The sequence below is a fragment of the Podarcis liolepis genome, assembly GCF_965112155.1.
Source record: "Podarcis liolepis genome assembly, chromosome: 2".
Lineage (NCBI taxonomy): Eukaryota > Metazoa > Chordata > Lepidosauria > Squamata > Lacertidae > Podarcis > Podarcis liolepis.
The window spans coordinates 118,505,932-118,527,706 of NC_139555.1; the positions used below are offsets into that span (position 1 = coordinate 118,505,932).

General features: G+C 47.8%; 2 protein-coding genes across 4 annotated transcripts in view; one reads left to right on the forward strand and one right to left on the reverse strand.

The window, feature by feature from the left end:
* Positions 1–4,937: 4,937 nt before the first annotated feature.
* Positions 4,938–12,859, reverse strand: LOC310701423 (uncharacterized protein). The gene is made up of 4 exons (XM_083492237.1): positions 12,785–12,859; positions 9,865–10,795; positions 7,162–7,285; positions 4,938–6,253 (listed from the first exon to the last, which is right to left on the reverse strand). Exons 2-4 carry the CDS (start codon positions 10,570–10,572, stop codon positions 5,244–5,246), a joined length of 1,842 nt encoding a protein of 613 aa, XP_083348363.1. The 5' UTR covers positions 10,573–10,795; positions 12,785–12,859; the 3' UTR covers positions 4,938–5,243.
* Positions 12,860–12,952: 93 nt separating this feature from the next.
* The window catches only part of LOC310701258 (uncharacterized protein), a 40,491-nt gene continuing 31,668 nt past the window's right edge, over positions 12,953–21,775 (forward strand). Inside the window, exons 1-2 of one of the 3 annotated variants that reach the window (XM_083491862.1) lie at positions 12,953–13,492; positions 15,648–16,624. In XM_083491862.1, the coding sequence (XP_083347988.1) occupies positions 16,172–16,624 (453 nt within the window). In that variant the 5' untranslated portion in view covers positions 12,953–13,492; positions 15,648–16,171. Of the gene's footprint in view, positions 13,493–14,090; positions 14,330–15,387; positions 15,518–15,647; positions 16,625–21,775 lie in introns of those variants that run through there. The other 2 variants (XM_083491864.1, XM_083491863.1) reach the window with 2 other exon arrangements.

Consider the following 21,775-nt stretch of genomic DNA (forward strand, 5'->3'; position numbering starts at 1 on the left):
TTAGTTCCAAGTCATGAAAACTCTGAAGACCATAGAACAGCTTCAGTAGCATATCTTACAAGAAGAAAACGTGGCTCAACAATTGACTGTCAACTAGCAGAACAGATACATAATGAACGGCAGCACTGGAAACATGTTCTTGAATGAGTTGTTGCAGGCATAAGAACTCTGGCAGAGCACGGTTTACCTTCAGAGGAGATGAGGAAAGATTTGGTTCTCGAAGCTACCAACATGAGTGTGACCAAACTGCGGGAGGCAGTGGAAGACAGTGGCGTAGCGTGGGGGGTGCCAAGGGTGCCGGCCGCACCGGGCGCAACATCGGGGGGGGGGCGCGAGTCCAGAGGGAAGGGACAAGTTCCTTCCTCCGCCGGGCTCCCCGCCGCCACCGCCAGCCTTGTGCCCTAGCGCGCGCGCGCGCCCTCCGCCGCCGCCACTGCGGCGGCGCTCCACTCACTGCTCACAGGAGGAGCAGCCGCTGCAGCAGCGCTGCCGCTGCCGCCGCCTGGCCGGGTTACGGGCAGCCTCCACACCCCGCCGCCGCCGCCATCCCCTCGGCCCAGCCACAGGCGGCGGCTGCTTCTGCCGACTGGGAGGGAGGAGAGCTCCGAGGGGCCTCGCCGTGCCCTGCGCTCCCCAAAACCCTCCGAGAGCAAGCTGGCGGGCGGGCGAGGGTCTCCCGGCAGAAGGGGGCGCCGCTGGCTCCGGCTCTCAGCGCAAGTCTCAGCCGCGGGGGGGGGGGGGCGAGGACGGAGCACGGCTGGAAGCCCCCGGACCCGGCCGGGAGGAGGAGAGGCGCTCGCCAAGCCCGGATCTGGAGCTCCACCTACAGCCCAAGGAGAGGAGGGGGCGGGGAGGCGCCTGAGGGGAGGGGGCTTCGGCTGCCTCGGCCCGCGGGGGCTCCGCAAATAATAAATTTAATAAATTCCTGCTGAGCCTTTGGGGGGGGGTCCTTGGCTCCTTCGCTCGCCCCCAGCCCCAGTGGTGTAGCGTGGGGGGTGCAGGGGGGCCGGGCGCAACACCTGGGGGGGCGCTCACACTCGAGTGCTAAAATCCACGGGTTAGGGGGCGCAAATTACTTGCCTTGCCCCGGGTGCTGACAAGCCACACTACGCCACTGGTGGAAGACAGGAGTGCCTGGCGTGCTCTGGTCCATGGGGTTACGAAGAGTCGGACACGACTAAACGACTAAACAACTTGAACTTATTGCAAAATTTGATCCTTTTCTAGCAAACCATATAAAAGAATTTGGAAATGGAGGATCAGGTGTCACATCCTACCTTTCTAAAACAATATGTGATGAATTTACCCAAATGATGGCATTTAAAGTAAGAGGATCAATTTTAGAGGATTTAAAAACTGCAGAGTACTTCAGTTTATCCGTCCTGTCCCATGTTGATCAGCTCACTGTTATTATAAGGTATGTCTCACCAGATGATGGGCTCCCTAATGAACATTTTCTAACCTTCCTAGAGATGGGTAGCCTGTTAGGATTCTTGCTCCATGTTTGCAATCATGGGATTGTTGTCTATCACATGACGGTGTATGTTTTCATTCCACAGTGTGGGAAGTGACGGAGACAGGATGTTTTGTACTACTGTGTTCCGTGATGTGGGACTATTGTCTTTTGTTCTTTGTCGGCAAACTAAGGCCCGGGGGCCGGATGCACCCCCCCCCAGCTCATAAATCCGACCCACGTCATGAAGACGGAACCGCTGTGAAGCCAAGACTCCTGGTGATGGCGAGGGGAGGAAGAGGCTGAGCGGCGGCAGCTCTGCCACTCAAACACCTGGTTTACCTCAGCAGCTTTTGATTGGCAGAGACGTCCCCGCTCCGCACTGAGGTAAACCAGGCGCAGGTTTGATTGATCACCGGGAGTCTTGGCCTCTTCCCAGGGAATTGTAGCTCTCGGAAGGGAACAGGGGTGCCGCATAACAACCCTCAGCACTGATAAAGGAAAAATACCAGGAGGAATTTTAGCCAGTGCAAATTCTCCCTGCAATCCAAAGACCCGCATGGACCTACGAGAATCCTTGAGCAGCCAGTAGGCCTGATCTTTATTGAACAATACCGTTGCAACAGCATCCCCTCGATGCTGCCCAAAAGAGAGCTCACCCTGAACAATGGTGTGTTGGGGGGTTACACCCCTTCTGCTTTGGGAAGTCCCTTTGTCAGGGTGCCTCCTCGAAACATCAGGCATTTGTCACAAGGTAAGATGGCACAACAGGTGACTGCATTGCTTTAAAATTCCAGTTTGTATCTGGACTGGATTTGACTTGACTATGTCTTGCTGTTTCCAAATATATGTAATTGGCTTTTAATTGCATCCATATATGCAATTTTAAAGCTGTTTTTATATGCACAATCATTTTGTATATGTTTTTGTGGCATGTTTAATCAGGAACGCCTTGTGGGAAGAGATCCATTAAAAAAATAATAATCAAGTGGCTCTCAGTCCAATTTCATGTGGCCCTCAGCTTCATTTCATGTTGGTGAGAAGGAGGGGGAGATAAGGTAAAGACAAAGGAGAAAGGGGGCTTATCCACCAGCACCCTACCCACCCCTTTGACGTCAACGCACCCACTTTTGATTCTGGACCCACCCACCAAGAATATGGCTTTTCCACCCTTAGCTCCCCTCAGATGTGTAAAACCTTGGACCATCAATAAGGAGCAGCACAAATCAGGTGTAGGGAAGTTTTGGTCCTCCAGATGCTGCTGAACTACAGTTCCCATTGGCCGCAGCCAGCATGGCCAAGGGCTGATGGGAGATGTAGTTCAGCAACTGCTGGAGGGCCAAATGTTTGTCCTCCCACCATCTGTGTCAATGATCCTTCTAGGCTCCAGAACTAATTTTGGTGAACGCTGAAGACACACCTTTTTGCCCTGGCTTTTGACGCCTGTATATTTTAAAGACCCGTCTTATTTTCGTAACTTGTTTTGAATTGTTTTTGATATTGCATTTTAATGGTCGCGACCCTCCCTGGGGCCATGGTGTGAAGGGCAGGTAATAAATTGTTAATAATTAATTAATTAATTAATGATGATGATAATAATAATAATAGTAATAATGATAAAGCCTCATCAGAAGCTATTTCCCTACACATCCTCATGACTGTCAAAGAAAGGGAGAGAGAAAAGGGGGTGGCAGCAGGAGGGGGCAAATGGCCCCTCGCTTTTGGCTTTGCCCAACACCAGGCCCTTTTGGGGGGGGGCCTTGACACGAAAAAGGTTGCCACTAGCCCCTGAAGCCCACCACCCAGACAGAAAACACGAGACAGGAAGTTTGGAACTTATTTATTTGGAAAGAAAGGTTTACTGGACGCCCCTCTTGGGCTCAGTTTGCCTACAAGTCACCTCCTTGGTGGTTTTTCACATTTCCACTACGGGTCAAATCTTAACGCGCCGAATATCCACACAAACACCCTTTGCCCCGTGACCACCTTCCAAGCAATATTGTCCTGTTCCTTACTCCGTCGCTCTTCAAAGTATCTCCTTGCACAAATACTCTTTCAGCCTTCCTCAAAAGTCAGAGCACAACGCTAAGAAGCCGCACTACGGGTAAGGTTCAAACCACATGCTTAGATGTTGCTGAACTACAACTCCCAACACCCCAATGCTTGCTGGGGCTGATGGGAGTTGTAGTTCAGAAGGATCTAAATGCGCGCCCGCCTGTGGTACTCTTAAGCTGCCCCTGCCTCAGCCAATCTATCTCGTCTTTCCGTTGTGGGTTTTGTGCTGCCCTACCTTACAGGGTTGTTGTGAAGATAGTCTGGTTCACGTGTCATGCCAAGCCCTGGCTTAGCTCTGCGTTTCCCCAACTTGGGTCTCCAGCTGTTTTGGGACTGCAACTCCCATCATCCCTAGCTAGCAGGACCGGCGGTCGGGGATGATGGAAATTGTAGTCCCAAAACAGCTGACTCAAGTTGGGGAAACACTGGATTAGCTTGGATGTGTGGACTCTGGGAGAGGAGATTGCGGCCACTTTCCTTATCCTGTTTGCTTGGCTTCTGTTCTAGACTGAACTTAGGTTTTCAAGCAGAGGTTGGATGGCTGTCTGCCATGGATGCTTCAGTTGAGATTCCTGCATTGCAGGGGCTGGACTAGAGGACCCTCAGGGTCCCTTCCAGCTATATGATTTGATGATTGTAAGCCGTAGTTTAGCTTAGCACTCCATCCCAACCTGGGCTTGTGGGTCTAGCTTGTCCAAACTACAAGCCGTAAACCACAGGCCAAATCATGGTTAGTCTGAACCAGGGCTAGTTCAACCATGACCCCTGGTTTGGGGGACACGCCAAGCCAAGCTTAGCTCAGCACAGCGGCAAATTATTGGGCGAGGAGTGAGGCGTCCCTGAGAGCCTGTGTGGCTTGGCTTCGTGCGATGTGCAAACTAGGGTCCTGTACAAGAAGCGCTTTCGACATTTTGGTGGGTCAGCAGCCACACGCACCCTATACATTTAAAGTGCTACGATAGCACTTCAAGCAATCCTGGCTTCAAGCAGTTCTGGGAGCTGTGGTTCTTTTAAGGATACTGATGAGTTTTTAGTAGACCCTTGGTCCCCCTCAGAGAGTTACAATTCCCTGTGGTTAAACTATTTCTGGGTTAGCGGAGTCTGTAACCTGAAGCGAATGTAACCCAAGGTACCACTGTAATAACTTGAAGTCTGCTGTAAATACCATATTTTTCGCTCTATAAGACGCACCAGACCACAAGACGCACCTAGTTTTTGGAGGAGGAAAACAAGAAAAAAAATATTCTGAATCTCAGAAGCCAGAACAGCAAGAGGGATCGCTGCGCAGTGAAAGCAGCAATCCCTCTCGCTGTTCTGGCTTCTGGGATAGCTGCGCAGCCTGCATTCGCTCCATAAGACGCACACACATTTCCCCTTACTTTCTAGGAGGGAAAAAGTGAGTCTTATAGAGCAAAAAATACGGTAATAAAAGCACCAATAAGTAACAAGTTACTGGTTGCTGCTTCATCCATCCATCCTGCCTGCAGCTGATTGCTTTCAAGAACTCTGCGTGTGCTCTGCTAAGGTCTGGCTAAGGTCCTGCAACAGGTCCAAGTTGCAAAACACCAACATAGTCGCCTTTGACTGGACTTAACCATCCAGGGGTCCTTTACCTTTTTCTTTCTTTCAAAGGCGGGAGCTCACCCCTTCACTGGGATTCAAACCTTTTTACCTAGCACTGATTCCTCTTTACACAAACTCCCCCTCTCTCTTTCTTGACCTTCCCCTTCCGGCCCTAACTTTTCCTCGCCGCGTGGATTTTCAGGTGCGTGATGAGCGTCGAGCGGAGGCGGAAGCGCTTCCCGCACTCGGAGCACTCGTACGGCTTCTCCCCCGTGTGGATCCTCAGGTGCCCGGCCAGGAGGGTGCTGACGCCGAAGGTCTTCCCGCACTCCAGGCACTGGTAGGGCTTTTCCCCCGTGTGGACCGCCTGGTGCCGGATGAGTTGCTGGCTGACGGCGAAGCCCTTCCCGCACTCCAGGCACTTGTAGGGTTTTTCCCCGGTGTGGACCCGGCGGTGCGTGATGACCTGTGAGCTGTTGCAGAAGCGCTTCCCGCAGTCCGGGCACTGGTAGGGCTTCTCTCCGGTGTGGGCCCTCTCGTGCCGGATGAGGTCAGAGCTGATGCTGAAGCCCTTGCCGCAGTACGAGCACCTGAAGGGCTTGAGGCCCGTATGGATCTTCTGGTGGTTCTTGAGGTGCGAGCGCTGGCGGAAGCTCTGCCCGCACTCGGCGCACTGGTAGGGCTTCTCGCCCGAGTGGGTCCTCTCGTGCTCAATGAGCTGCGTGGTCACCGGGAAGCTCTTCCCGCAGGACTGGCAACGGTAGGGCTTCTCGCCCGTGTGGGTCCTCTGGTGAACCACCAGGGTGGACTTGGAGCGGAAGCTGCGCCCGCAGTGAGGGCATTTGTAGGGCTTCTCGCCCGTGTGCACCCTCTCGTGGGCCAACAGGCCCGTCCGGCGGCTGAAGCTCTTCCCGCAAACCCCACAGGTCGTCTCCCGCTTGCCTCGGGGAGGTTTTGGCTGGTTCGCGGGTTCGCCGAGGTGGGCAGAGGCGTCTCCGCAAGCGACGTTCTCCTCAGGGCCCTTTCCCAACTTCCTCTTGGGTCCAGGCTGCGTTGAAGGAGCATCTTCTTCTTCTTCCTCTGTTGTTGGTAGGAAACGCCTCCCTTCCCCCTTGTCTGGCAGCTCCACCGGCTCTGAAATTTTCACCTGTGAATCCTCCATTTCTCTCGTCTGTCTGTCATCTGGGAGTGAAATAATAATAATAATTTATTATTTATACCCCACTCATCTGGCTGGGTTTCCCCAGCCACTCTGGGCGGCTCCCAACAGAATATTAAAAACCCTATAAAACCTCAAACATTAAAAACTTCCCTAAACGGGGTGGCCTTCAGAGAACGAAGAGAGGTCCATTTGGCAAACTGTTTCCCGCTAGTAGCCTTGTACGCAGGGCTGCTCAGGGATTCTTACAAACAAACACATAAAATATGGTCCATTCTTAAACCATGGGTTAAAAACAGTGCAGTTATGAAACGTTTGTGGTTCCATCTTGAAATTAAAATGGCACCGGGTGGTCTGCAAACATAGATGGAAGCCTCCTCCTGGATCTCAGGAAATTTGGTTGAAAATATAACGCAATGCTAAATGATACTAAATTATAAAAATAATATTAATATATAATAAAACCGTAAGTACTTGGAAATTGTGATTACTAATTTTTATGCCATTTTACACATACAGTGGTGCCCCGCAAGACGAATGCCTCGCAAGACGAAAAACTCGCTAGACGAAAGGGTTTTTTGTTTTTTGCGTTGCTTCGCTAGACGAATTTCCCTATGGGCTTGCTTCGCAAGACGAAAACGTCTTGCGCTTTTTTCTTAAAGCCGCTTGAAGAGGCGCAGTTGCGACGGACCGTGCTTCGCAAGACGAAAAACATCGCAAGACGAAAAGACTCGCGGAACGAATTAATTTCGTCTTGCGAGGCACCACTGTATTTCGCATAGCAAGGAAAACTGAATTACATTAATCCTACCAAAATATCTTTTGAAGCCCCAAGTCATGTTACACCCCTGATGTTACACCACATCAGCACCCCTGATTCTGGGGGGGTTTGAAAGCTGGAAAATTCAACGTGCCCTATCAGCACACCTACCCATGCAGCTGCCACCCCTGTTGCCCTCCTGCTTCACCTCTGCACCCGGCTGCTTCTCTCCTGTCTCTGAAGGCGCCTGATCAGCTTCAAGGGGATTCACGGGCATCTCCTGCTGGTAAACCCCCTGGAAAAAAAGAGAAGCGAGGATTTCCATCACAGGGCCAATGAGGACCTGGTGTTGAGAAGCACTGCTGCCTCCTCTGTAAATACATCTATAAAAAACTGATTTTATGCCCCCACCAGACTGGTGTATTTGCATTTAAAGCACAGGACTCCCCCCCCACCCAGAATTCGCCCCCCCCCACAGGGCTACAGTTCCCAGCACTCTTGACAAACTACAGCTCCCAGGATTCTTCAAGAGAAGTCCTGTACAGGTTACAGACTCCGCTAACCCAGAAATAGTACCTTGGGTTAAGAACTTTGCTTCAGGATGAGAACAGAAATCGTGCTCTGGCGGTGCGGCAGCAGGAGGCCCCATTAGCTAAAGTGCTGCTTCAGGTTAAGAACAGTTTCAGGTTAAGAACGGACCTCTGGAACGAATTAAGTTCTTAACCCGAGGTACCACAGTACTTGAAACAGGAGTCGGATTGGATGAGCTTGAAAGGGATAATAATAATAATAATAATAATAATAATAATAATAATAATAGAGCCAGTGTGGTGTAGTGGTTAAGAGCGGTAGTCACGTAATCTGGGAAACCGGGTTCGCGTCTCCGCTCCTCCACACGCAGCTGCTGGGTGACCTTGGGCCAGTCACACTTCTGTGAAGTCTCTCAGCCCCACTCACCTCACAGAGTGTTTGTTGTGGGGGAGGAAGGGAAAGGAGAATGTTAGCCGCTTTGAGACTCCTGAAGGGGAGTGAAAGGCGGGATATCAAATCCAAACTCTTCTTCTCTTCTAATAATAATAATAATAATAATATTAATAATAATTTATTATTTATACCCCGCCCATCTGGCTGAGTTTCTCCAGCCACTCTGGGCGGCTCCCAATCGAATGTTAAAAACAATACAGCATTAAATATTAAAAACGTCCCTAAACAGGGCTGCCTTCAGATGTCTTTTAAAGATAAGATAGCTGCTTGACATCTGCTGGAAGGGCGTTCCACAGGGCGGGCACCACTACCGAGAAGGCCCTCTGCCTGGTCCCCTGTAACCTCACTTCTCGAAGGGAGGGAACCACCAAAAGGCCCTTGGCGCTGGATCTCAGTGTCTGGGCTGAACGATGGGGGTGGAGATGCTCCTTCAGGTATACAGGACCGAGGCTGTTTAGGGCTTTAAAGGTCAGCACCAGCACTTTGAGTTGTGCTCGGAAATGTACTGAGAGCCAATGCAGATCTCTAAGGACCGGTGTTATGTGGTCCCAGCGGCCACATTTGTGGACCCGCCCACATTTGTGGTGTATTTATACTGGACTGCCCACACATCATTCCCAATTTACTAGCTGTTCTGCTGCCCCAATGTCACTGTGTTATTGCTGACCAGAAGGGACGCTCCTGCGCTACAACACAACAAAAGTGGCACATCCACACCCCGACATTTGCAGTTTTAAAAAGCATTACTGAATTTATTAAGGAACTTACAGGCCATCCATTCCTTAATAAATAACATTTCCAGGTGCAAACAGTAATCTCGCTTTCAGGCCGAGGGAGCCGGCGTTTGTCCACATACAGCTTTCCGGGTCATGAACACCGTGACAGAAACCAGAGCGCACAGAAATGCCGTTTACTTTCCCACCAGAGCAGTACCTATTTATCTACTTGCACTGGCATGCTTTCGAACCGCTCGGTAGGCAGGAGCTGGGGCAGAGCCAGCGCTTTTTTCCTGGGGGGATGCAGAAAATACTCCTAAACTTTTTGTGAATGTAAGTTTAGCCTCATTGAGGGGCAGTATTTCAACATGAGTAGGAAAATGAGAGTACGCCTAAACATTTGTTAGAAAAAAGCATTGGACAGAGCACTGGGAGCTCACCCCGTTGCAGGGATTCGACCCACCGACCTTCTGATCGGCAAGCCCAAGAGGCTAAGTAGTTTAGACCACAGCACCACCCGTAAGGCGGATTGTGTGTCATCGCCCCAATACCTTCCAGAGCACAAATCATCATGAATGCATAAGAAAAAGAGTTACCGTATTTTTCGCTCCATAGGACGCACCTGGCCATAAGACGCACCTAGTTTTTAGAGGGGGGAATGGAAGAAAAACAATATTCTTTAAAGGGAGCGCTGAGCAGAGCCTGTATGCATCCCAGGCTCTGCTCAGCGCTCCCTTTCACGAGCCGCGTGGAGTGTGTGTGTGTGGCGCTTGCAGGCTTTTCCCCGAGGAAGGAGAAGGGCAGTCCATCACTGACAGGTTGCCCTTCTCCCTCCTCGGGGAAAAGCCCCCAAGAGCCGCACACAGGAGGTGGGGGAAGAGAAAGCACGGCTAAGCCAAAAGCTAGAACAGCAAGAGGGAGCGCAGCGATCCCTCTCGCTGTTCTGGCTTCTGGGATAGCTGCACAGCCTGCATTCGCTCCATAAGACGCACACACATTTCCCCTTACTTTTTAGGAGGGAAAAAGTACGTCTTATAGAGCAAAAAATACGGTACTTCTCCAAGATGCAATTCTATGGGAAGTGATGGATCAGTGGAATAAAACACATCTGGGAGCAGCCAACTCTCTGTTTCTCCATTTTCTAAAGTCTTGTCCAGGACAGATCTGACCTCACCTGCTCCCCGCAACTCCCAGCTTCCCGTTGTCCTTGCAGGAACCCCTCGGCCAGGGCCACCGCCCGGGCGCAGCTCTCGGGCCCTCCTCTCTTCACCCAGGTCTGGATCTCCGGCGGCAGGATGGCCAGGAACTGCTCCAGGATCAGCAGCTCCAGGATCTGCTCCTTGGAGTGCCTCTCCGGCTTCAGCCAACGGTGGCACAGGTACCAGAGCTGGCTGCAAACCTCCCGTGGTCCCTCAACCTCCTGGTAGCGGAACTGGCGGAAGTTTAGCCGCTGTGCCTCCAGGACGACGGCACCCTTTTCCGAGGGATCCCCCCGTGGGTCTGAGTAGCCCACCTCAGAGTCCAAGCAGCTGGAGGCCGGTTTGGCTTCCCCACCGTGTCCTGGGAGGAGTTGTGTGGCCTGTTCTCTGCTCGGATCGGCCAGCCCATCCAAGGAAGGCAGGCAAGTCTTTGTGACGTCCCAAGGGGCAGGAAGCAGGAGTGGTGGGTTACCCCATTTGGGTCTTCTGACCGCCTGCTCCCCACTGCCGCTCAGGAGGTCCTCTTTCCCCCCACAAAGGTCGGAGTGGTGGAATCTGTGAGGCCCTTCCAACCTGGCTGCCGAACCCTGACCCTCTGGTTCCACGGGGGGCAGAGCCACATCCTCCGGCGCAGACTGGAAACAGAGGTCCGGGGTTGCCGACGCTTCCTGTTCCGTAGCCATTTTTGTGTTCGTCCCACCCAAAACCCACCAAGGAAAGATTCAGTCCTCTCTCAGTCCGCTATCAAAGTCCAAGCCTCCAGTCTTGCTGCAATTCCTCAGCAGAGTATGTCAACGAAACTGTTTCATCCTGGGGAACGCCGGGCAAGCTCCCCATTCAGACGAAGCAGAGGGCATCTTTGGGAGTTGGTGGTTTTCCAGATGACTGACAGCACAGCATTTTTCTCTAATAATAACAACAACAACAACAATATTTTATTTATACCCTGCCCTTCCCAGTTCAGAAAACAGGGCTCAGGGCGGCTAACAACAAACTTAAAACACTTAATTGATGCTACAAAAAACAGCATTAAATACGGTATAAAACGTGAATAACAATAAAATCAAAAATCGATTTAGGGGGGAAATCCATCCAATAAACATTAGATGATCACCAGGGCTAGCTGGCTAAATTGGTCCTATTTGGGCCAGCGAGGAGACCAGGGGAGAATTAGCTGTGGGATCCCAGAGTGGGTAAGGGGAGGGGGAGGGAAGGAAGGGGAATAAAAGATCAGGCTAAGTTCAAATTGAAAGCCAGCGGAATAGCTCTGTCTTACAGGCCCTGCAGAAGGAAGTTTAATCTTGCAGGGCCCTGGTCTCATGGGACAGAGCATTCCAGCAGGTCGGAGCCATCACTGAGAAGGCCCTGGCCCTGGTGGAGGATAGTCTGACTTCCTTAGGGCCCAGGACCTCTAAACTATAGTTATTCATTGACCTTAAGGTCCTCTGTGGGGCAGACCAGGAGAGGAGGAAGACAAGAATGTGGAAGGGGAGAAACAGGTAAGGCTGCATCAGCAGAAGTTCCAGTTCAAGGGAAGTAATAGTACCACTCTGTTTTGCCTTAGTCAGACCACACTTGGAATACTGTGTCCAATTCTGGGCACCACAGTTTAAGAAGGATATTGACAAGCTGGAATGTGTGCAGAGAAGGGCAACCAAGATGATCAAGGGTCTGGAAACTAAGCCTTATGAGGAGCGCTTGAAGGAGCTGGGTATGTTTAGCCTGGAAAAGAGGAGACTGAGAAAAGATATGAGAGCCATCTTCAAATATCTTAAGAGCTGTCACATGGAAGAGAAGCATGCTTGTTTTCTCCTGCTATGGATTGTAGGACTCAAACCAATGGCTTCAGTTTACAAGGAAGGAGATTCTGACTAAACATTTGGAAAAACATTCTGACAGTAAGAGCTGTTCAGCAGTGGAACAGACTCCCACAAGAGGTGGTGGACTCCTTCCTTGAAGGTTTTCAAGCAGAGGTTGGATGGTCATCTGTCATGGATGCTTTAGCTGAGATTCCTGCATTGCAGGGGGTTGGAACAAATGACCTTTGGAGTCCCTTCCAACTCAAGATTCTATCATTCTAAGGCTGGAAATGAAATATTTTGGTGCATCTCTGAAACTGAGTGCCAAAGAGATGGCAAAACTTACAGGAAGAGGAGGTCTTTAATAAAGAATGGGGAAAGTTTATACATAATTTTTTTGAAAAGCTATTGTAAACAACTACATACATCGGCAGGATTGACAGAAAACTGGCAGTAAAAAATTGAACTATGGATTGGCAAAGGAATTATTAAAAATAAGAGTTATGATAGAGATGCAGAGGGGGAAATCATTACATTAAGATCCACAAAGGGGGGGGGGGAATCAGAAGATATTATGTATTTATGTATTTAATTCATTTGCTTATGTAAAACAGAAAATGCAAAAACAAAATTTATACATAAAAAGAAAGTGAGAGCCAAAGTGTGACGGGGGGGGGGGGCAGCATGATTTGAGGCATGCAATATTTATCTCCCTGCAATGAAAGCATTCATCTCCCGACTCCTGCATGTCAAAGGTCTGTTCAAAGGAGAAAGCAAGACCCTTCCCCCCCTCCTACCGCTGTGGGTCCCCAGATGTTGTTGGACTACAACTCCCATCATCCCTGAACTCTGGCCTTGCTAGCTAGGGGTGATGGGAGTTGTAGTTCAACAACATATGGGGACCCACAGATTGAGAAAGACTGGCTTCGTTGGTAACCCTTTTCCCCCTAAGAAAATAAAGGCACAGGAGCCCTGCCCAGAATGATGCATCTTCAGCCTGCCTCAAAGGGACTAGCGCCTTTAGCTGATGCGTTTGCTTTGCTCCTCCCCTGCTTCTCCCCTTTGATACCCCTCTCCCTGCGCAAAAGGCTCTCACCTCTGCTGCTCCTTGCAGCCGTGCAGAATGTGCAGCTTCCTCTGATGGACAGGAAAGGAAAGGAAGGGGCCCTCCCCACCCCCCAAAAAACCCTGCTTGGTCCTCTCTAGCACCCGGAACTCTATTGATCTTAAAGGGGCCGTTCACACGAGCTGTCGCTGTGCTCCAATGGGTGATGGAGGGAGGCGGGGCAAGGAGCATAGCTGTCAACTCTTCCCTTTCCCTGCGAGGAATCCTATTCGGAATAAGGGAATTTCCCTTGGGAAAAGGGAAACGTTGACAGCTATGGCAAGGAGGGTGTCAGGACTGGGTGACCCTGTCCCTGATCTCGGCTCTGTTGGGTGCACAAGCCACTAGACACAAGCAGGTTTGATTTTTGCTAGGGATCAAGAAATTCCTGAGAAAGAAAATGTGTAGAGTAACCATTTAAGTGCAAAAAAACCCCAAAAAGCCCTGCAACGGCGGTGATGAAATACAGCATCTGAGCACGTGCAGAAAGCCGTGCAATCGAGCGAGGCGACAAGGGAGACGACCCGGTGCTGAAAACAGCTGAGATTTACTCAGAGTAAACACGGATGCACAGGACTGGGCTACGTGAGGAATATTGTCAATTGCAGCCTTTTCAAGTTCAAAGCCCCGCGGAAGTATTTTTGTTTTTAAGCTGATAAACATAGGATTGCCCTGTGAGAAAGATATCCACAGCAGAAGGTAAGCAACAGCAACAGCAATAACAAACAACACTGAATTGATGTAGATGTGAGATAATATTTTTAGGTATATGCCTTTAAATGTTAATCACTTGGAGACTTTTAAATGTTATTGTTTATTATTAAAATGTATTAGTCACTTGCTACCAAAAGGTATCCAAGCGACTAGCGTTTATAAACATATACATAAATACAGTATTATTATTATTATTATTACCCGTCCTTGGCCAGCAGGTCACAGAGTAGGTTATAGCAATTTAAAATTCAGAATTTAATCATTTTTATTAATTTTCCAATAAAAAAACATCCAATGAACATAACCAATAATAATCCAATTAAAATAATATAATATGTGTGTGTATATATATATATATATATATATATATATATATATAACAATTTGGATTATAATTTGGTCTTTTTTTAAAAATTCAGAATTTAAATGAGCCAAACCAAATTCCAGACTTCCAGGAACAGGGTGGGCTCTTGGGGATAGGGCATATGACATGCTTACCGTATGAGCCAAGTCAAAGGGTTGAACAGATCAAGCAGAGCTTCCTAGCATGGCCAAAAATGAATGGAAAAAGGAATATACTGTATACAGCTGTGTGCAACAGCGAGGAAAGGGCCTTTCCTGTTGGCAAGCTGCTGCAAGAAGACTGTGAGTTGAGCAAGGCTCCTGTTAGAAGGTGAACTGCAATAGCTATCTGCAACAGCAGGGAAAGCGAGTGGGCTGCAAATTATTGCTTGTTGCAATATCTTGCAGTATTCTCAGTTTTTAACCCTTTTGATCCGGTTGCCAGGAGGGGCAGGAGAGAGAGGCGGGCAGCCAGGTTGGGTGTGTGTGTCTCAATTATTAGTACTATTTTGATGTTAAAAATAGATGCAGAGGCTCCCTGACTCCAGCTGTCAAATTCTCTCTTCAGAGTGCTCCAGACCACCTGTTTATGGAGCACCCACCCTGCTCAGTTTTGCAGCGAGGCTATTATTAGTAATAATAACATTTGGACATTTGTTCTGATCTGCTTGCAGGCAGGGTAGTTGGTTCAAAGCAAGTGTCGTGCCATACTTTCCTGTGCGTTTTCCCCATCGCTTACAGCAGAAAAGTCTGGTCTTTTGGAGAAGGGTTTTTTGTTGTGCCAGACCTCCCAGTCAGCTTTGCACAACTGGAATAATAATAATAATAATATTTTATTTATACCCCGCCCTTCCCGGTTCAGAAAACTGGGCTCAGGGCGGCTAACAACAAATTTAAAACACTTAATTGATGCTACAAAAAACAGCATAAAATAAAATGTGAATAACAATAAAATCTAAAATCAGTTTAGGGGGGAAATCCATCCAGTAAACATTAGATGATCACCAGAGCTAGCTGGCTGAATTAGTCCTACTTGGACCAGCGAGGAGACCAGGGGAGAATTAGCTGTGGGATCCCAGAGCGGGTAATCTTCATAATTTTTTTATATATATTTTTGCCAAGTGCCTAAAGCTGAATTGTATGCAAATTGTAGTGACAGTCTAGAGTGCCCAGATTTAGAAATTCTGCTGCCCCCTGCTTAATAAATAAGGGTTGATGGAGGAGCAATACTTGGAAGGCCAGAAGTTCCCCACCCAGCAAGTGAAGGATGTCAACTGGACTCTAAATAAGAAATGATGCGGCAATGTGAGGAAATGAAGGTGATCATATGTTCAGAAGAGGAGCAGGAAACCCGATTTTAAGAAATTGTATTAAATTAATTTAAATTGGTTTGATGTGTAATAATCTGGAAAATTAATAAAAATAATTTGCGGAAAAAGAAGTTCCTCACACCTGCCATAATAAATAGGCAATTTTTGGTTGAATAAGCAGCTTTTAGGAACTGCATGTACAGATCCTTTTTTCTTTAATGTGTTCCCCCTCCTTCCATTCCAAGGGCCTTCTCGGTAGTGGCACCCGCCCTGTGGAAGGCTCTCCTACCAGATGTCAAGGAAATAAACAACTATCTTGACTTTTAGAAGACATCTGAAGGCAGCCCTGTTTAGGGAAGTTTTTAATTTTTGATCTTTTATTGTGTTTTTAATATACTGTTGAAAGCCGCCCAGAGTGGCTGGGGAGGCCCAGCCAGATGGGCGGGCTATAAGTAATAAATTATTCTTATTCTTATTATTTTCCTTAGGTAGCTTCCATTCAACCACAAGCCCATTCAACGCAGCAGCTTCAGCTTGCCGAGAGGACTAGCCAAGCTCTGCATAATCGCCTTGTTGCAAAACATTGCGGATGGATTGGAAACCAAAGACTAGTTTCGCCTGCTATGCACGCCATGAAGAAAATGGGGACCAGAGGGTGAAAGGGCAGAGATGGCTTTAGAGGAAGTGGGGAGCGGCCCAAGACAAAATGGCTGCCAAGCAGGAAACACCCTTGGGCTCCTCTTCCCAGACTCCTGTAGAGCGAAAGATGCTGCCAAGAAGGAAAATGGAGACTCGAGGCTCAAAGGACTGCAACTCCAGGGAGAGTTTGGAGGAAACGAGCCTTTCTCGGGTCAACGGGGGTGAATTTCGAAACCGAGGGCAGGTCAAAGAGGAGCCTGACGAGGGGTTAGCGCAGCACTGGGAAGCCCAGTGGCAAGAGTTCCTGAAGACGGTGTAGTCGCCTCACTTGCAGTGGGGGAACCCGCAGTTGGAGGAAGGGCCCAGCGTGGCCATGGGCATCCAAGCACATGTGGCTTCCTTGGAGGGGTCGTCCAGACGAGAAACTCTGATCCCGCCAAGCCTTGATGGGCAGAAGACCTGTGGCTTCTTGGAAGCCGCCGCCATGGCAGATGCTGCACAGGTGAAGGAAGAGAACTTAGACAATATCCCGGGCAGCGGGGATGTGTCCCAGCAGCTCTTTAGGCAACTGCGCTGCCGGGAAGGGGACGGGCCGCGCATGGTTTGCGCCCGACTGTCCTTCCTTTGCCGTCAGTGGCTGAAGCCGGAAAGGCACTCAAAGGAGCAGATCCTGGACTTAGTGGTCCTGGAGCAGCTCCTGAACATCCTGCCCCCAGAGATCCAGAGCTGGGTCAGGGATCGTGGCGCAAAGACCTGTGCCCAGGCAGTGGCCCTGGCCGAGGACTTCCTGCTGGGGCAGGAAGAGGATGGAAGGCTAGAGGAACAAGTGAGTATGTTAGTTTCATTTAACGTGGTTACCTCAAAGATCTTCTCACCCCCTATATACTCAGTCATGGACCTTCCAAGTGCATAGCCGTCAACATTTTCCTTTTTTTAAGGGAAATTCCCTTATTCCGAATAGGATTCCTCGCAAGAAAAGGGAAAAGTTGACAGCTATGTGGACCAAGTGTCCCTATTTCCCAGGGACAGTCCCGGTTTTACAGAAGCCATCTCAGAATAGCCCACTATTCTTTAGGATGTCTCTATATTCATTTGAGAGATGTTGGAGTTATGCGATCCCTGAGCCAAGGAGATAAGTAATTATATAACCTTTAGAAGACATCTGAAGGCAGCCCTGTATAGGGAAGTTTTTTTATGTTGTATGGTTCATTACGTTTTTATTTTTTATTTTATATAATTTTTGTTAGATTTTCTGTTTTGCAATTTTAAATACTCATTTAAACATCCTTACTTCCCTTCTTTTTCCATGGTTCATTTTGCATACCATAAATCTCTGCATATTTTACATAAACAAAGCCATTCAATATTCCATTATTACATCCATCAAAACACTGCTGAATTTATCTTAATGCTGCCAGTGTTTTCAGGTCTATGCAATTTCCCCCCCATATATTCAATAAACATTTTCCTATCTTCTTTAAACATATGTTCTTCTTGTTCTCTTATTCTATATGTTAAGTCTGCAAGCTGCACGCATTCCATTGTAGCACCCTGCTTGTGGTTAACGCTTAGCTGGAATGAAATATTCAACGCAGCAATAGAGAATTTAAAATAATTATTTATTTGTCAGACAAATAAATGAGAGGCACAGTGGTATATGGTTACCAAGCTCTGGCCTGGCCTCCTGCCATTATGGCCAGCACTTATATTCCCTTAATCCAGCCCCCTTTGCTCCTCCTTGGGCTGCCTCTGTCCAATCAGCCTGGTTGGATTTCCTATTGGCTGATTGCTAGAACCAATCACAAAAAGATACACCCATATCCTCCTGTCCTTATATGGAGGACAAAGAGCTATATATAAATGACAAATAAGTAATAATATATCTTACATGGAATCTTAATTACCAGCTCACCTCTTGCCCTCCTTGCCCTATTGCCTTCTAAAACAAATGGTTAATCTTAAATTTTTATCTTAAACATATGTCAAGGATCTTGAGTTTCACATCAACATTGAAAGATCTACTTCATTTGAAGGTTTCTAAACAAATGTCTGACAGCTATATATCAAGACTGCTTGGATGGCGTCTTCTTGTCTGGCAGGGGGCTGGGCTCAATGGCCCCTGTGGTCTATTCCAACTCTAGGACTCTATGATTCTATGAAATAAGAATCTAACATCTAAATTTGTTACTTTCTAAATCCTTTGCATAGTTACATTTAAGCCAATATATTTAAGCTAATATATTTCATACATTATCATAGGTAACCTTTTAAAAGAATAAAGCTTCTCAAAGTAGAAAGGAAGGAACTCAGTAAAAAAACAGTTTTTAAAGAAGGCTCTTTAGTTTACACCTCCCCCTTTCACCCTCCTTTCCAGCCTCAAAATAAAATAGGAAGAAGCTTCTTTTTCCCCAGCCAAGCCAGTTGCCTTTTCTCTCAGTTTAAGAAAGAAACAGTTTTTAGAAGATTTCCTAAAAATGCTCTCTTTTTCTGTCAGCTAGATGCTTCTCCCCATTTGCCTCTGGCCTTAGAAAATACAGCTCAAGGTTTAAGAGAGGCCCATGGTATCATTTTACTATTTGCCCATTCCTAATTATATTTATCTCTGCCTTTGTTATCTTCTGTAACATGTAGGGTCAATGTCCTGCTCTTAGTCTGTATTTTCAGCTTTTACGACTTTGAGAATTGTTTTCTGCTATCAATCAAGGGGGGGCCCCTTGTCTTAGGAGAATGGCCAAGGTTTTCTCTGCCTGGCATGAAACATTTGAAAATCTAAGCCCTCTCTTTAATATACAAGCCCTGATCAAACATTAATAAAATGCAGGCTTATGCCTGATGCCTCATTCCCCCCTTTCAAGCTCAAGGACCTTCGTCCCAAGTGTCCTTGATAGCTTGACCTTCATCATATTCCTGAGGTAAAGCTCTGTATAGGGCCATGATATGAGGTAGAGTTTCATTTGAAACCATCTTGCTAATTGTACTTCTAAAACATGAAATGATACATGGCATCATACATAAAACCATTATCACTACCGTCAAGAAAAACAAGCAAGACAATAGTATCCCTTTGAGTCCTGTGACATTAGGTAACCAATTGGTGAGCCATCCCATATCCCATCCTTCCCATGTTTGTACTGGGACATGTGCTATATTCTCCATCTTTGTGGCCAACACACGGATTGCCTCACCATTATCAGAAATGTTAAAGCAACAGGCATTCCCTGTCAAGTTCAAGACTCCACATAGGCCTCCCTGCCTGGCAAGTACATAATCCATTCCCATTTTTAGCTGCAAAATGGCGGCTCTACTTTCATCCAACTGTTGTGCAATAAGTCTCAAACTCTGGGCCGTTGCATTGGTTACAAGTTCCACTACTGCTTGCAATCGAATTATTCTGTTTAGATTATAAATAGGATCCCGTGCCCCTTGTATGAGCTCACCAGGATTCCAGGAGGCAGGATCATAATAGGCTATAATGCGCTCTGGTGGCCAATCATCAGTACCGCTCCAACTTTGGGTACTTCCTCCTGCTATATGAGAAATATCAGCGTTTCTTCGTGTACGCTTGGCCAAATTAGTGGGCATAATCCACATTGGTGGTAATACCCATCCCAGGAAACAAGTCCCACTCCATTTGGAGGGGAGTTTCTTGTATGCCCATTCTCCACATATCCACCACAACCATCGGGTCTGAGGTTTTTGGTACGTGGAGTACAGAAGGCGAAATATCAGAAGAGGTAGAGAGTTCACAGTGCAGTATGTTAGATTGCCTTTTTCTGTCACAGTTATGTTCCATACCACTTTCCATGCATGAATAAAAGGAGGTGCACAGGGCAAGGCATTCCGAGTTCGATAGGTAGTATCGTGTGCCCAGGTATTCTTAATATTATCCCAAGTATAGTGACAATGAGAAGAGCCTATCATGGTAGAATCAGCTGCATCTGATGATTTATGTACACAGAATTCCCCTTGTACAGGTATAACTCGTAATGGTTTAGTTGAGTTCCATCCGGGGAAATTCTGTATTTCTGTTTGGTGTGGTATTTCGCTTACCATACCAATGGCATCTAATGGTATCGGTAATAAGGGCATACCTCCCTCTGAATCATCTGGCCCAAGAGAGCAAACAAGGCAATTGGTCCTATTTGCAACATTGGCTACCATTTCAGCTAAACCTACCCACATATTGTGGTCATGGCGGAATCCATATTTAGTCAATTTGGCCAGATTCAAGGACCCTTCCCCTTCCCAAGGGATCAGGATTAATAATAGAATCATGTTGATGTCTAGCATATGCATTCCTTCCACAAAAGATTACCTTATTGTGATAGCAAATAAATATTAGTCCCAATATAATTCCCCCAGTGACAGGAATGGGGAACCACCAAGACCAAAACATATATCCCGAGGATCCCCAATGAGTAATATCTCTGATAATTGTTCCACAAGGGGGGGGGCATTCAATTAATTGTATAAGAGAATCTTTCCTTTCACAATCGCTGGTTCAGATGCTCCTCAAGCTTCAGGCGTGCGCAGGTCAGCCAGCTTCCAGGTTGTGGCTGCAGCAGGCCGGTCGTCTAATGTTGCCCGTGACCTAGCCCGTTCCCGGTAGGGCTAGATACAGGGGTTTTTGGAGAGAGTCAGTTTTAAAGGATTAGAGGGGTCACCTTTGCACGTCCAACTGCCTTCAGACTTCTTCAAACGAGAGTGATGAATCCAGGGGGTCACCTCAGCTACCTTCACCGCTGTTGGAGTAGAGAGCAAGACGGTGTAAGGTCCACGCCACTTAGGTGCAAGTGGATCACGTTTCCACTCTTTCACCCATACGCTATCGCCAGCCTGGAACTGATGAATCGGCTCGGCAATGCTGCACGGCGTGCGCTCGAGGACCCACCTGTTAAGAGAAACAAAAACACGGGAGAGAGATTGCACTTGTCCCTGTGTCACATGGTCTCCTATTTGTTTAAGATCAGCTGGAATATTCTGAACAAAGGAGGGCGGTCTCCCGTACAGGAGCTCGAAAGGTGACAACTTAAGTCTTTTTGTGGGTGCACACCGAACACGAAACAGTGTTATGGGTAACACATCTACCCATCCCAATCCCGTTTCCTGGGTTAATTTTGCCAATTGGGTTTTCAGAGTCCGATTCATTCTTTCAGTTTTCCCTGAACTCTGAGGCCTATAGGCTGCATGCAGTCTCCATTTCACTTGTAGGACTCGACATACTTCTTGTACTACTTGATCAATGAACGCTGGCCCATTATCACTTCCAATGCATCTAGGTAATCCAAACCTCGGGATCAATTCAGTGAGGAGTCTCTTAGTTACCTCTCGTGCCTTTTCAGTTCGGGTGGGAAAAGCTTCAACCCATCCGGTAAGAGTGTCTACAAACACAAGGAGATACTTGAATCCCTTAGAAGGGACCAGCTCTGTGAAGTCCACAATTAGGCTTTCCATGGGGACATATCCCACATGTTGGATTCCAGGAGGTTGTACCGGTCCCTGCCTGGGATTGTTTTTAGCACAAAGAACACATTTCTGTGAAATGCAAGTTGCTAATTGTGATAGGTTAATAATATACAACTTCCGACTGAGACTCTCTCTGGTTGCAGTACCGCCAAGGTGAGTAGATTCATGATAATTTCTTACAATTGTGCCTGCTAGGTGATGAGGTACATAAATCCTATTGTCCGGCAGGATCATCCAACCGTCCTTCACAACTGCTCCTTCCTGTTCAGCCCACTTCCTCTCTTCTGGGGTATAGTGAGGTTTAACTTCTTCTGGAACTACCTCTGGTATGAGGGCTGCTATAAATCCTCCCACAGGCTTTTGGGCTGCCTCTCGGGCTGCTTTGTCAGCAGCATGATTTCCTCTGGTTACTGGATCCCTTCCTCGTCCATGACCTTTGCAGTGCATTACAGCAATCTGTTCTGGAGCCCATACTGCTTCTAACAGGATTTCTACTTCAGGTCCATATTTC